The sequence below is a fragment of the Ursus americanus genome, chromosome 20, assembly GCF_024610735.1.
Source record: "Ursus americanus isolate L20-20 chromosome 20, mUrsAme1.1.p, whole genome shotgun sequence".
In the NCBI taxonomy this organism is placed as follows: Eukaryota; Metazoa; Chordata; class Mammalia; order Carnivora; family Ursidae; genus Ursus; species Ursus americanus.
Genome location: NC_142146.1, coordinates 35,166,806 through 35,181,411, shown reverse-complemented (window position 1 = coordinate 35,181,411; position 14,606 = coordinate 35,166,806). Strand labels below are relative to the sequence as shown.

At 36.0% G+C, this 14,606-nt stretch overlaps 1 protein-coding gene across 4 annotated transcripts in view; it reads left to right on the top strand.

The window, feature by feature from the left end:
• Positions 1-14,606, top strand: part of PIK3CB (phosphatidylinositol-4,5-bisphosphate 3-kinase catalytic subunit beta) — a 184,630-nt gene that overhangs the window by 88,669 nt on the left and 81,355 nt on the right. For all 4 annotated transcript variants that reach the window (XM_087870221.1, XM_045791870.2, XM_045791871.2 and 1 more), the window contains 2 exons: positions 4,031-4,254; positions 13,906-14,085. In XM_087870221.1, the coding sequence (XP_087726347.1) occupies positions 4,031-4,254; positions 13,906-14,085 (404 nt within the window). The remainder of the gene's footprint in view (positions 1-4,030; positions 4,255-13,905; positions 14,086-14,606) is intronic.

Here is a 14,606-nt window from a genome sequence, read left to right as displayed (position 1 = left end):
AAAATTAAATTGAACAGTTTATAAACTCTTAACTATAAATTGTACTTTAGATTTTCAGCATATCTAGAAACCTTGTGTTAATGGCAATATATACAGATTCAGGTGTTAACATTCATTTAGAAAGTTGATTAAGTCTGTTTTAATATTTTATTTTATTTTTTTTTAAGATTTTATTTTATTTATTTGACAGAGATAGAGACAGCCAGCGAGAGAGGGAACACAAGCAGGGGGAGTGGGAGAGGAAGAAGCAGGCTCATAGCAGAGGAGCCTGATGTGGGGCTCGATCCCATAACGCCAGGATCACGCCCTGAGCCGAAGGCAAACGCTCAACCGCTGTGCCACCCAGGCGCCCCTGTTTTAATATTTTAGAATGAATTTTCACTTTTAAGTACCTAACAAGTCAGTTTTTACATTTGCTAATTTGTATGTGATGACTACAACCAGGGCTTGGTGAGGTCATGCGTCCTGGTAAAACAATAAACAATTATTTCAGTTTAACTTGAGGAACAAGTTTGCTGCCTCCTCCTCCCCAAAGAAAACAATAGAACCTTTGCAGATATAACTGCCCTGGTGGGTCTAAAAATACCTTTTCCTGAATAATGTGTCTGATCATTTTATTTTTTATGTTTATTCGAAATAATTATTTGCAGAGCTTCTGTTTGCCTTCTGATTATGCTCTGTAGTGAAGGTCACCCCTTCAAATACTCATTAGTAAATCTTGATCAGAGGATTTTGTCAGCATCCTGAAAAAAAAAAATTGAAAACTCCCTTATTTTTTCCCTGACCTATCAAAAATTATGGTATATTTTAAAGTGAAGGAAATATGGAGTCTGCAGGATTTTAACAATATCTTTAATGTGAAGAAATTATTCACTCAATACCTTTTTTTTTAATTAAAGATTTTATTTATTTATTTGATAGAGAGACACACACACTAGCAAGGGAAGTGGCAGGCAGAGGGAGAGGGAGAAGCAGGCTCCCTGCTGGGAGCCAGATGTGGGCCTCAGTCCCAGGACCCCAGGATCATGACCTGAGCTAAAGGCAGATGGGTAACCAGCTGAGCCACCCAGGCACCCCCACTCAATACTTTTTTTTTGTGAAAAAATTATATGTGGGGTGCCTGGGTGCTCAGTCAGTTAAACATCTTACTCTTGATCTCAGCTCAGTTCTTGATCTCAGGGTTGTGAGTTCTAGCCCCAAGCTGGGTTCCATGCTGGGTGGGATGCCTACTTGAAAAGAAAAAAAAAAAAAAAATTATATTTGACTGTAAATGATATAATAATCTTATCTTAAAATTTAAGGTTTGCTATCAGATTTTCTTACCAGAAGACATTTAGAAATTAACTAGGTTTAAAATTAAATTACTTAACCTGATTGTTTTATTTATTTATTTTTTAAGTAATCTCTACATCGACTGTGGGGCTTGATCTCATAAGCTGGAGATTAAGATTTGCATGCTCTTCCAACCGAGCTAGCCGGGCATCCCCCTAATTTCTAATTTTTGGCAGAGTTTCTATTTTTAAGAAATCTTTGTAGTAGCTTTTAAATTCAAGTCTTATTTATTTATTTATTTATTTATTTATTTATTTTTAAGGCAGATTCTCAGAGATTGGGATTCAGTGAGTCTGGGATGAATTAAAGAAATCTGTACTTTTCAGTTGGTTCAAACAGTTACATGAGCAGAGGTCCTTATTTATAATATATTGAAAAAATTATCAAAGCAGCAGCAATTGCAGTTCAATAGTGTATATTGAATGTTTTTAATTGGGATTACAGCAGTGAATTTGGGTGTAATTATGGTCTTTTTCTGCTTGGAGCTCACAATCTGTGGGAAATGTGGATCAGTAAATAGACAATTACAGTACAGTATGTAATCTGCTGTAAGTCAAGGAGGTAAAATCAACTGAGTGAGAGAGGGTTGACTTACAGAAGACACACAACTAAACTGAGCCTTCAGTGCTGATGAGGATTGAGCAGGTAGAAGAAGTTGGAAGAAGGATAATGAAATGGGAATGGCATGTATGAATAATGGCCTATTCAAGGAATAGAAGTAATTGGTTATGGTTTGTATAAAGGGACAGCTAGGACAAGCAGGAAGATGAGAGAGGCAACCAGCTTCAGAGTATGTGGAGCCATCCAGGTCATATTAAAAAATAGAGACTGATTTCACTAAAAGCAGTTGGGAAGCTATGGAAGGGATTTAAGTGGTGGAGGAGTAACATGATCAGATTACATTTTATAAAGATTATTCAGGTTTTAAAATGGAGAATGGATCAGAGAGATTGAGACTGGGAATAGAGAAATTAGTGAAAAACTGATGTAGTAATCCAGGGGTGGGATGGTGATGGCCAGGATTAAATTAATGGCTGCAGGAACTAGGAGAAGTAGACAGAGTTGAGAAACGTTTAGAAAGTAGATTAGACATGACTTTTTGTAGATAAAGGGAGATAGAGAGTTTGATTTTTGTTAGATGTATTAGGTACTCATTTTCCTTTCCTTACCTGTAATATCTGTGTCTGTGGGTAGAAGTAGTTTCAACAGTGCTGGGGAAGAAGCTCCAAAATTCCTCAGGTAGTCTGTATAAGTTACACTTCCTTCATAGCTGATTTAGAGTATGTATTTCCATTCCAGATCTAAAACTATCCAGCAAATCATAATGTACCCTCAAGATTTTAACTTAGCTTCATTATGCAACTTAAACATTTTTATTTTTCTATATTTAATGCCATAGTTGATTCTAATTATTTATTAAAGATTTTTATTTATTTGGGGGGAGGGGCAGAGCGAGGGGGAGAGTATTTTTTTCTTTTTTTTTTTAAGATTTTTTATTCATTTGTGAGACAGCGAGAGAGAGAGCAGAAGCAGGGGGAGAAGCAGACTCCCTGCTGATCTGGGGGCTGACATGGGGCTTGATCCCAGGACCTGGAGATCACAACCCAAGCCAAAGGCAGTTGCTTAACCATCTGAGCCATCGAGACACCCCAGGGAGAAAGAGTCTTAAGCAGACTCTGTGCTGAGTGTAGAGGCGGACGTGGGGCTTGATCTCACGACCCTGAGATTATGAACTCAGCCAAAACCAAGAATTGGATGCTTGACCGACTGAGCCCCCCAGAAGCCCCTAAACAGCAGTTTAAAAGAATGAGGTAGAGCTGACACTGAAAAGTCTCCTCAGTACATGCACAGTATTGATCTAGTTTTGGTGTGTTGGCTGGGATTCGGAGCCCATGGCCAAGAAAGAATTCTTGAGACATCTTTGGTGCAGAAAGGTGCTTTTATTAAAGCATGGGGACAGGACCTGTGGGCAGAAAGAGCAGCACTGGGGTCATGAGGTGTGGCCAGTTTGAATAATCTTTAAATTAAAATGTTTACCAGTCTCACAGTTAAAAGTTTATGTATAAAAATTTCTGCATGTTCATTTATTGTCAATTTCAAGATTTATTAGGATAATGATAAGTTTATGAAAAGGTTGTTATATTTAGTTGTCTTCATGGTAGAAGTGGTTCATAGTTAAGTACAACAAAGAATAATTTTATGAGGTTTCTGACTGATCTACTATAACCATTGTTAAAATCTCAGTGAATTGAAAGTTTAATCTATAAAATTTAAATTTACTGAGTTTCAAGTTAAGTAACAGCTTATATTTTAAGTTCATTACTTTAAAAGTTTTCAGATTCTTAGGCTTTCTCAGATACATTAAATGTGATTTACTTGGTTTGTAAAAAAAAACTGGATATTTTATATGTGGTTTTAAAGTGTGTACTATTTCAGTGATTATAAAACTGGTACCCAACTACATTTCCTGAAAGGTTTCAAGTTTGTCTTCTTTAGAAATCTTAATTATATGTTCATCTTCTGTACGTGAAATTTGTTATTTTTTCTGGATATTCTTTGGATCTTTCATAATATTTTCCTGCCCAGTTTTGTTTGCGTGATAAAAACCAAATATCCAGTATATCTGGTTGAGTATATTTTGTATTCTATTGTATTATTATTAGCTACTCAAAATGACACTTCAAAAAAATTTGTTTAGGTCTACATGAATTTGATGCACTGAAGGATCCCGAAGTGAATGAATTCCGAATAAAAATGCGCAAATTCAGTGAGGAAAAGATCCAGTCGCTTGTGGGATTGTCTTGGATGGATTGGCTAAAGCAGACGTATCCACCAGAACATGAACCATCAGTCCTTGAAAACTTAGAAGATAAACTTTATGGAGGAAAGCTCATTGTGGCTGTTCATTTTGAAAATTGTCAGGTAGTATTATGTTATTTTAAGAAATACATTGTAGTAAATCTTTGATTTTTACCTGAAGGCAACACCAATCCTGGAGAAGATAGCTGGTAAATGCTATTACAAAGAGCATTTTTAGATTTAAAGATGGAAATAAATTCAGGATTACGTATAATAATCAAAAGTGACACATCTTTTGCACATAAATGATTTTGTGATGCAATGATGTGTTAGTCTAGATCGGGTTGGAAAACTGCAGTTTTTGAATGGTATGTATTATGTATGTATTTAAAAATCAGTTTTTTTTAACCTTATTTTAAAATTTTATTTAAAATCAGTTAACATATAGTTTATTATTAGTTTCTGGTTTTTATGTTTTAAAGGGATGTAAAAAATAACTCAAGGAATTTTTAAGAGTTGGAAGGGAAAAGGAAGAGAGATGAAAGAAGGGAAGAGGAAGGAAGGAAAGAAAGAAGGAAGAAAGAAAGGAAGGAATGTGACACAGACTCAAAGGTTGTCAGCAAAGCCTGGTTCTTTACTGAAAAAGATTGCCAACCCCAGTTTAGATAATATTTTTTAGTGTAGATATTTTATTTTCTCGTTTGATTTTTCTCTTGTCTATAAAATGAAAGGTTTCATCAAATAATCTCTTTTTCCCCATATTCTTATATGTGCATTCTGTAAATATGTAATTAAGTGGTGATAGGAAAATGGGCATTATATTGGAGTGTATTTACGGTTAATCCATATCTGAATAGTCACAACTATTTTACAAACCAGATTATGATACTGCCTTTGTATCTAGTGTGGTCATTTTATCATCTAGGATCTAGCTTTAGAATTAGGGTAGGAGTTCAAGGATATTTTGTGTTCTTCAATTACTGTGATAACAACAATGACATAAACCATTTCAGTAGCCATGCTGTACTGAACACTTTACCATGCCAAGAATTATGAAAGGTATTTCTTTATATATTCTCCACTTTTAGAACAACTATAAAATGTTATCATTCCCCATTTTACAGTGAAGAAAATGAAAGGGAGAGAAGTTTTTTTTCTTTCTTTTTCTCTTCTCTTCTCTTCTCTTCTCTTCTCTTCTCTTCTCTTCTCTTCTCTTCTCTTCTTTCCTTTTTTCTTTGGTGCCATGCCTTATAGCTGGTCCATGGTAGAGATAGGATTTTATCCAGGTGTTTCAGTTTTATTCAGTTCTGTCTCCTTTCCAACAATATGTTTCTAAATATTTGTAAGAATAAATGCAAAAGAAGGAAAGGAGCCAGCCTTCTGGCATTTTACAAAGGAGGTTTATCTAGGTTAAAAACAAACAAACAAAACCAAAAAAAAATTGTTGCTCTCTCCTGAGATATGTTGAGACTAAAGTTCAGTTTAAATCAAGATTTGGTTATTATAAAGTCTCAAAATCAAATTTAAAATACTATTTAGGGAATTAGTAGTGTCGGAAGAGGTGGAATAGGAAATTTTACCACTGAAAGGTGCAATTTGCTCATCTAGGTCAGTCTGCATTTCGTTACATATGGGTCAGATCTCTACTGGATATACACATTTATTTTAATGTAATCATCATTGTAACAAAGTATATGTGAAAATAAATGTTTTGAAATTGAAAGAGAAATAGAGATATTGTGAAATCTTACTGGATTCCAAGCAGTCATAGAATTTTTTCCTAATTTATGTATTTACTAATAGTTTTTTTTTTAAAGTTACTTTAATCACCTAGTTATCAGCATGACAAGTGTACTCCTTAATCCCTGTCCCCTATTTCACCCATCCCCTTACCCACCTCCCCTCTGGTAACCATCATTTTATTCTCTATAGTTAAGATTTCCTTTCTTGGTTTGTCTCTCTCTCTCTCTCTTCAGGGTTCTTTAGGTCTAAAATGAGTCTCTTATAGACAGCATATGGATGGGTGTTATTTTTTTATCCACTCCGTCACCCTACGCCTTTTGATTAGAGTGTTTAGTCCATTTACAGTCAGTGTAATTATTGATATATATGTATTTATTGCCATATTCTTACCTGCTTTGTGGTTGTTAATGAAGATTTTCTCTGATCCTTTCTTGTCTTTCTTTCATGGTTTGCTGGTTTTCTTTAATGATACAGTTGGATTTCTTTCTCTTTATTCTATGCATATTTATTAGTGGTTTTTGATTTGTGTTACCATTAGGTTTGTATATAACCTCTTCTGCATATAGCAGTCTTTATTAAGTTGATGGTTGTTTAAGTTTGAACCCATCCTTTCCTACTCTCCTTCCCATGTTTTAGGTGTATGTTGTCATATTTTATATTCTTCTGTTTTGTGAGTTCCTTGACTGATATTTTACAAAAATATTCATTACTGTTTTTGTGTTTCCTGCTTTCATACTTCCACTTTTGTTCTTTCCCTTCCACTGAAAGAGTCCTCTGTTTAATATTTCTTGCATTGCTGGTTTAATGGTCACGAACTACTTTAGTTTTTCTTTGTCTGAGAAACTCTTTATCTCTCCTTTTATTCTGTGTGATAGCCTTCCTGGATAGAGTATTCTTGACTGCAGGTTTTTCCCATTCAGCACTTGGAATATATCATTCTGTTCCTTTTGGCTTGCAAAGTTTCTGCTGAAAAATTAGCTCATAGCCTTATGAGGTTTCTTTTGTATGTAACTGTCTTCTTTTGTCTTTCTGCTCTTAATATTTTTTATTTATTTCTATATTTTGTCATTTTAATTACAGTATGTCTTTGTGTGGGTCTGCTTTTGTCGATTTTGTTGGGGGTTCTCTGTGCCTCCTTCATCTCGCTATGTTCCTTTCCCCAAATTAGGCAAGTTTTCAGCTATTATTTCTTCAAATAGATTCTCTGTCTTCTCTGTCTTCCCTTTTCTCAGTCTTCTTCTTCTGGAACTCCTATATTGCAAATGTTATTACTTTTGATGGAATTATTGTGTTCCCTAACTCTGTTATTGTTTTGTATAAATACTTTTTTCTCTCTTGTTCATCTTGATTACTTTCTGTTACTCTGTCTTCTAGGTCATTAATTAGTTCCTCTGCTGCTTCCAGCCTGCTGTTCATTCCATCAAACATGTTTCTTATTCTGTTTATAGAGCCTTTTATCTCTGCTATGTTTTTCTTATTCTCTGTATTAATGGTTTCACTGATGTCCTCTCTTTTCTAAAGTCTGGTTAATATCCTTATGATCATTGCTTTAAATTCTCCAACAGGCATGTTACTTATATCTGTTTTGCTTATACCTCTGGCCTTGGCCTTGGCCTGTTCTTTCATTTAGGACAAATTCCTTTGTCTTCTCATTTTGTCTAAGTCTCTGTGCCTGTTTCTCCACATGTTAAGAAATCAGCTACATCTTCTGTTTTTGCAAGTAATGGCCTTATGCAAGAGGTCCTGTAGTGCTCTGCAGTGTAGTAGTCTCTGTTCCTCACAGCCCGGTGCTTCCAGTAGCATCTCTGTTGTGTGCTGAGTGCTCTCTGCTATTGTGTCCTGGCCATTTTATCCTTCAGGTCAATAATCTACAGAGGCTCTCTTTGCCTGTTGTGGGCAGTGTTTGGTTCCTGACCTGACTGTGGTGCATTTTAACTAGACGTGCTCTGGTCTGCTTATGAAATGACATCTGTTGCTATCGCCACCAGAACTGAGGCCTCACAAAACTCCTGGGTGGGAGACATGGTGCTGTCAGGGGTTTGGGCTGGTCCTCTGGGTGAGGAGGCCTGCTGAGGTGGGACTGAGTCAAGCATGACTGGGAAGGATGGATCCACAAGAGTGGGGGGGGGGGCAGGGCTTGGTTTAAGCAAGTTACATGTGAGTGCCAGTGCTGTGTTCATTTCCTCAGGTGGCTCTGTGTTTATGCTGAGGGATAGGGAAGGGAAATGGCACCTGACAGTTCCTTTTTTCCCCCCACAGGGTCTATCCATGAGGGCTCCCTCTCTGGAACTCCTTCCTGGAGTTGAGCAAATAGCTTCTCCACTGTGCACCGTAGGCACTCTAAAGATCTCTGTTTCCACAGTATATTTCTGTGGACTATTTGTTCCACCTTGTTTCTAAGAGTAACCCCTATGCCTCTGGGCTTTCCCTGAGCCAAGTCCACTGACTTTAGAATTGCAGAACTTAAATCCCACTGGTTGCAAGAACTTGTGAAATTGGGCCCTCTTGCTTTTCTTGCTGGTTGCTATGTCGACTCCTCTTCCCCATGGGCTCCTGTGTGTGCTATTTTGTCTCTTTTTCGTCTGTGCTGTAGTGGCTCCCTCTGTACTGCACAGGCCATGATCTGTTTCTCTTCTAAGCCTCATCTCCACAATTCCTTCTTTTGTGTGGCTTCTTCTCTATCTTTAGTTGTGGAGTTTGTTCTACCAGTCTTCAGATTAATTTCTGGGGTATTTAATTTAAGAGGATTTGATAGTTATCTGTTGTATTCATGGGACTAGGTTATCCTCCTCTCTTCCTATTCTGCTGTCATGTTCCCCTCCAACAGTAATAGACTTTAATGCTGAAAGGAGTTTGAAGATCATCTAGTCAGATTCTTTATATAATATAATAAATCCTTTCACCATCCCTTATGTAGTTTAGTGTCTCTGACCAAATGCGTTCAGTACTCGGGGGAGCACTCAACCTTCTGAAGTAGTATGTTTTCACTTTTGGCAAGCACGTATTTAAATTTTGATATAAAATATATTTAAAAATTCAAACTAGTCTTTTCTGACTTCTGCCCATATGATTGTCCTTTCTCATTTTGGGTAAGTATCCATTCAGTCTTCCTTTCATTATACATGTCAAATATCCAGATAGTTGAGATAGAGCTATCATAACTCTCCTTAGTTTACTTTTCTTTTAGCTGAACATTTCCCTGGGGAGTAAATGAAAAGTTCCTAGTTTTGTATTGTATAGACTAGTAAAATTATTAAGTTATTAAAGAAATTGGAAAAGCCACTTAGAGTTTATCACTCTTTGTTTAGGCAACTAAGACCTTTTTTTTTTTTTTTTAAAGATTTTATTTATTTATTCGACAGAGATAGAGACAGCCAGCGAGAGAGGGAACACAAGCAGGGGGAGTGGGAGAGGAAGAAGCAGGCTCATAGTGGAGGAGCCTGATGTGGGGCTCGATCCCATAATGCTGGGATCACGCCCTGAGCCGAAGGCAGACGCTTAACTGCTGTGCCACCCAGGCGCCCCCTAAGACCATTTTTAAAAATCCCCAATTTGGTGCCTGGCTGGGTCAGTTGGTAGAGCATGCAACTCTTGGTCTCAGGGTTGTGAGTTTGAGCCCTACAATGGGTGTAGAAATTACTTACAAATAAAATCTTTAAAAATAAATAAAAATAAAACCCCAAATTCATAATTTATTACCAGTACCATTTTATAAGTGAGTAAATATTTCACCAACAAAAAATAAGAATGATGGTATCAGAATAAAGGATGGTTAGCATACTGATCTCTCATACATGCATTTTTTTTGCCCTTCTGACTTCTATAAAATATTCATTTTGCCATTTCATCATTACTGCTAATGACCAACATTAGGCAGCTGTATGTAGGAACACTAAACATGAAATGAAATGTAACAAACTAAACATATAGGTTAAAAAGTGGTTTAACAGGGTAGTTAGGGGGAAATATAGACAGTAGTTTCTATGAAAAACGTGAAATTTTAGAGGACCACATTGTCAGTATCATCCAGAATAGATCAGGGCTTTTAAGAAGCAAGATAAATACAATCGTGGAACTATCACGTTTCAGTTTTAAAGAACATTAGTCCCAGCAGCCAGACCACAGAGGCATTATTTTTAATTCCAAGAGTCATAATTTGTTAAGGATACCAATAAACCTGAGCATCACTTTCAAACCTGTGTTTTTTTAACCTCAGCCGGCATAAGTTATATGAAATAATTGTATCAATTAAGTGAGAGGGGCACATGGCATTTGAAATAGTCTCCTGTGTGTTAGGGAACGGTGGGTTGTGGAGAAGGTAGAAGGAGGTAGAGACTGTACTTTTGGGGGAATTTCAGAGAATGTATCAGAAGCATGGGCAGAAATGTGAGAAACAGTGAAGCGCATACAGTTAAACTATGAAGAATAAGTATTTCTTCATCTGTATAGACATTACCTGAATAAGCACGGTTGTCATGATATAGATGTAATTACAAATGAACTGTATCCCTTCCTGCTAAACAGACGTTTCTGTCCCACCCATATTCCCAGTGTCTTTGTTGTCTCTCATGTAGCTGTTTGTAAGCATTGAGCAATACAATGCAAATTGACTTCTCAGGAAAATCACAAGTCTTTTAAAGGAGTAATATTTTGTGAAGTATTTAAAAGAGTTGTTGGAAAATTGCTTGATACAGGAAAAACTGGTTTGAGTTCTGACCAGGTCAGCCCAATTAACAGTTTATGTGAAGAGAATTAACATGGGTGATGAGACACACCAGTAGTTCTTTAGAAGACTTGAACGTAATCATCATGAGATTATGATTGGTCTTTAAAGGGAAGTTTCGAGTCCTTGGTGCTATATACAGTTCCATTATACAAATGTACAGTTGACTCTTGAACAATGTGAGGGTTACGAGTGCCAACCTCTCCGCATTCAACAATCCACATATAACTTTTGACCCCCACAAAACTTACCTACTAATAATGTCCCATTGACTGTAACTCTTACTGATAATATAAATAGTTGATTAACACGTATTTGTTTTATGTGTTGTATACTGTATTTTTATAATAAAGTAAGTAGGGGAAAGAAAATGTTATTAAAATCATAAGGAAGAGAAAATGCATTTACAGTATTATACTGTATGTATTAAAAAAATCCACGTAATTAAGTGGACCCACGTAGTTCAAACCTATGTTGCTCAAGTATCAACTGTATATCCATTGTCTCAGTTGCATCTCTCTTAGAACTGATGATGAGGAATGTCTTTTCACATATTTATGAAACATTCATATTTCTCTTGTGTTTGTTTTTTGTCTATTTTAAAATTGTGTCATGTGTGTCTTACTGACTTGTCTAAGTTCTTGGTATTTGTGGGTAGTGAATCTTTGTCATTCAAATGTGATGGGAATGTGTTCTCCCTAGGTGTGGCTTATCTTTTTTATTCTTTGTTTTGCTAGTTTTATTTTGCTTGCTTTTTATCCTCAAATTCTAGTCAGTGTTCACATTTTCTCAGTTGTCCTGTTACACACATGTATACACACAGAGCATATCAAGTTCAACATTGTTTTGTATGAAATAACATCAATTTATGTATTTCTATTAGATATATACCTAGAAACAGAATTGGTGAGTCATGGGTGTATGTGTGTAATTGGTTTTTAATAGATACTGCCAAACAGTTTTTTTCTTTCTTTTTTTAAGACTTAATTTATTTTGAGAGAGGGAGAGCACGCTTGTGCAAGCTGGAGGGGCAGAGGGGGAGGGAGAGAGAATCCCAAGCAGACCCAGCTGAGTGCCGGGGCTCGATGTGGGGCTCCGTCTCATGACCTTGAAATCCTGACCTGAGCTGAAACCAAGAGTTGGTTGCTTAACTGACTGTGTCCCCCAGGTGTCCCCCAAACAGTTCTTCAAATTTACATTACTAGCAGAAATATTTTGAGAGTTTAGTTTCTTCACATCTTTGCTAACACTTGATATTGTCAAATTTCAAAAATCTTAAAATTTGCTATGTTCCTTTTCATCGAGTTTTAAATTTCACTTAATATGTTTTATTTCTTGGAGTTCTCTTTGATTCTTCTTTGGATATAGTTGCTCTTTATTCGTTTTCAAACTACCTTTAATTCTTGACACATACTAACTAAACTTGTTTTATTTTCTATTACTTGTAATAGTTTTTCAAGCCCAGTTCTGATTTCTGGTCTTTTCTATAGGTTCTTGCTATCCGATGTTGAGTGTGTCCTCTAGTTTTGTATTTCTAAAAAGTTTATTTATGAAATAGAGAGTAAATGGGAATCATAGAATAATTTTGTGATATATTAAGGAGCTTAAGGCCTTATTATTCAGACCTGTGCTGTTTAAATACAGTAGCCACTAGCCACATATGTACATTAATTTTAAATTTAAATTAATAAAATAAAATTGAAATTCAGTTCTTCACATTAGCCACATATCAAGTTTCTCAAGAACCACTTGTGGCTAAGAGACTGTTGTATTGGACAGCACAGAATAGACTATTTCCATTTTTTAAGAGTTTTATTGGGTAGCACTGCTTTAGACAGTTATGACCATTTGTATTATGTTAAAAAAGTATCATATATCTTTGTAATTCTCTTTTTAAAGGTAGATTACTTTCTAAGATAGACGAAGGTTTTGAGGTGGATAGTGCAAGGAAATTAAATAAGAAACTATATTGCTCTTCAGGAGAAAGACGAAGAATTGCGGAAGTAGAAGAGTGTTATTGGAGATGGAGAGGAGGTGACAGTTGGCAACCCAAGAATATGAGATCATTGGTATCTTATTGGGAAATGAGTTAGGGGAGGAAAGTGGAGTCATGTGACTTCTCAAATGACTCTCTGAATCCTCGTTCATATACTTTGATGCATATAGCACCAACTCATATAGAAAATTAGGAGAAAAAGGGTAAAAATACTAGGGAAAATAGATTGGAACACCCAGTAAGCTTAGGTTTAAAAAGTTGGAATTTGATGGGGCACCTGGGTGGCGCAGTCGTTAAGCTTCTGCCTTCAGCTCAGGGTGTGATCCCAGCGTTCTGGGATCGAGCCCCACATCAGGCTTCTCCGCTGGGAGCCTGCTTCTTCTTCTCCCACTCCCCTGCTTGTGTTTCCTCTTTCACTGGCTCTCTCTCTGTCAAATAAATAAATAAAATTTAAAAATAAATAAATAATTAAATAAAAATTTGGAATTTGAAGTACCTTGTGGAAGAAGGAGGTAACTTAACTTGGTGGAAATATAGCAGAAGCAATCTCCAGTCAATATGGAGAATTTTCTAACAATCACGGTTGTCCAGAGTAGCAGTTGGCTGCTTTAGGAGATAGTGAATTTTCTTAAATCCTTGGTGCGTGATCATATGGTGGGAAATTACTTTGCTAGATTATGAGAAGTTTCAGATGTTATTAAGTAGTCTTTAATATCTGTACATTTGGGGTTTATGATGAGCAGATTTGATAATAATTAAATCCTGACTATATCTTCATTTTTCATTAATGAAAGCTTCTTTGTTTCTTTTACGTGTTTATAAAATTTGACTGAATTGTTCATTTATAACTTAATTGGTATATAAATACTCTTCTTACTAGTGACAACATAAAATTCTTAGTATGAACTGAATTTGAACAACAACAGGTTTTTTGGTATCTTTTTAAAAGAAAGATGTTAAAAAATCTATTCACTGAGAAATGTATTTGATAAACTCTCTGATGGTAAACTTTAGTTAAATATACGCTTTAGTTAAATATGAGTCTTACCTGTGGGATCTGTAGCGCCTTGTTTAGTGTAAGATGACTTGCAGATTATCAGAAATCTTAACAAATTTGCTGTGGACATACTGTATTTAGAAAATAGGAAAATGTACTGGAATGTTAAATGTAAAAGATATATATGTAACATATATATATATATATGTACATACTATGTACGGCTATATACAATGTAGTAATAACTATAAGAGTAAAGAGTGAGTTTTTTCAGCACAAACATAAAACTACTCCTTTTTTCTACCCCCTTTTTAGGATGTGTTTAGTTTTCAAATATCTCCTAATATGAATCCTATCAAAATAAATGAACTGGCAATCCAGAAACGTTTGACTATTCATGGGAAAGAAGATGAAGTTAGTCCCTATGACTATGTGTTGCAAGTCAGTGGGAGAGTAGAATACGTGTTTGGTGATCACCCACTCATTCAGTTCCAGGTATGTGTATTAACTATCAATTTTCCAGAGGTGTGTGTGTGTATGTGTGTGTGTTTAACAATTTAAATTTCTGATGAAAATGTATTGTTATAGTCAAGTATTTAGAACCTACAGAAATTTATACAGAATTAAGTAATAGATATTCATAATCCTACCCACCTGAGATGACCATTGTTAAAATTTTGGCCTGTTTTTGTTGTTTACTTGCAGTTATATATATTTTTGGCATAATGATTATATGTTTAATGTGTGTATCTGAATGTTTCCTTTCTACTTTTTTGGTTGTTTCAGTGTTATATCATCATTTCCTGCCGCATATTCTTTTTTTTTTTTTTTTTAAGATTTTATTTATTTACTTGCAAGAGAGAGAGAGCACAAGCAGTGGGGGGGGGGGGTGGCAGAGGGAGATGGAGAAGCGGACTCCACGCTGAGCAGGGAGCCTGACACGGCACTGGATCCCAGGACCCTGGGATCGTGACCTGAGCCGAAGGCTGATGCTTAACCGACTGAGCCACCCAGGC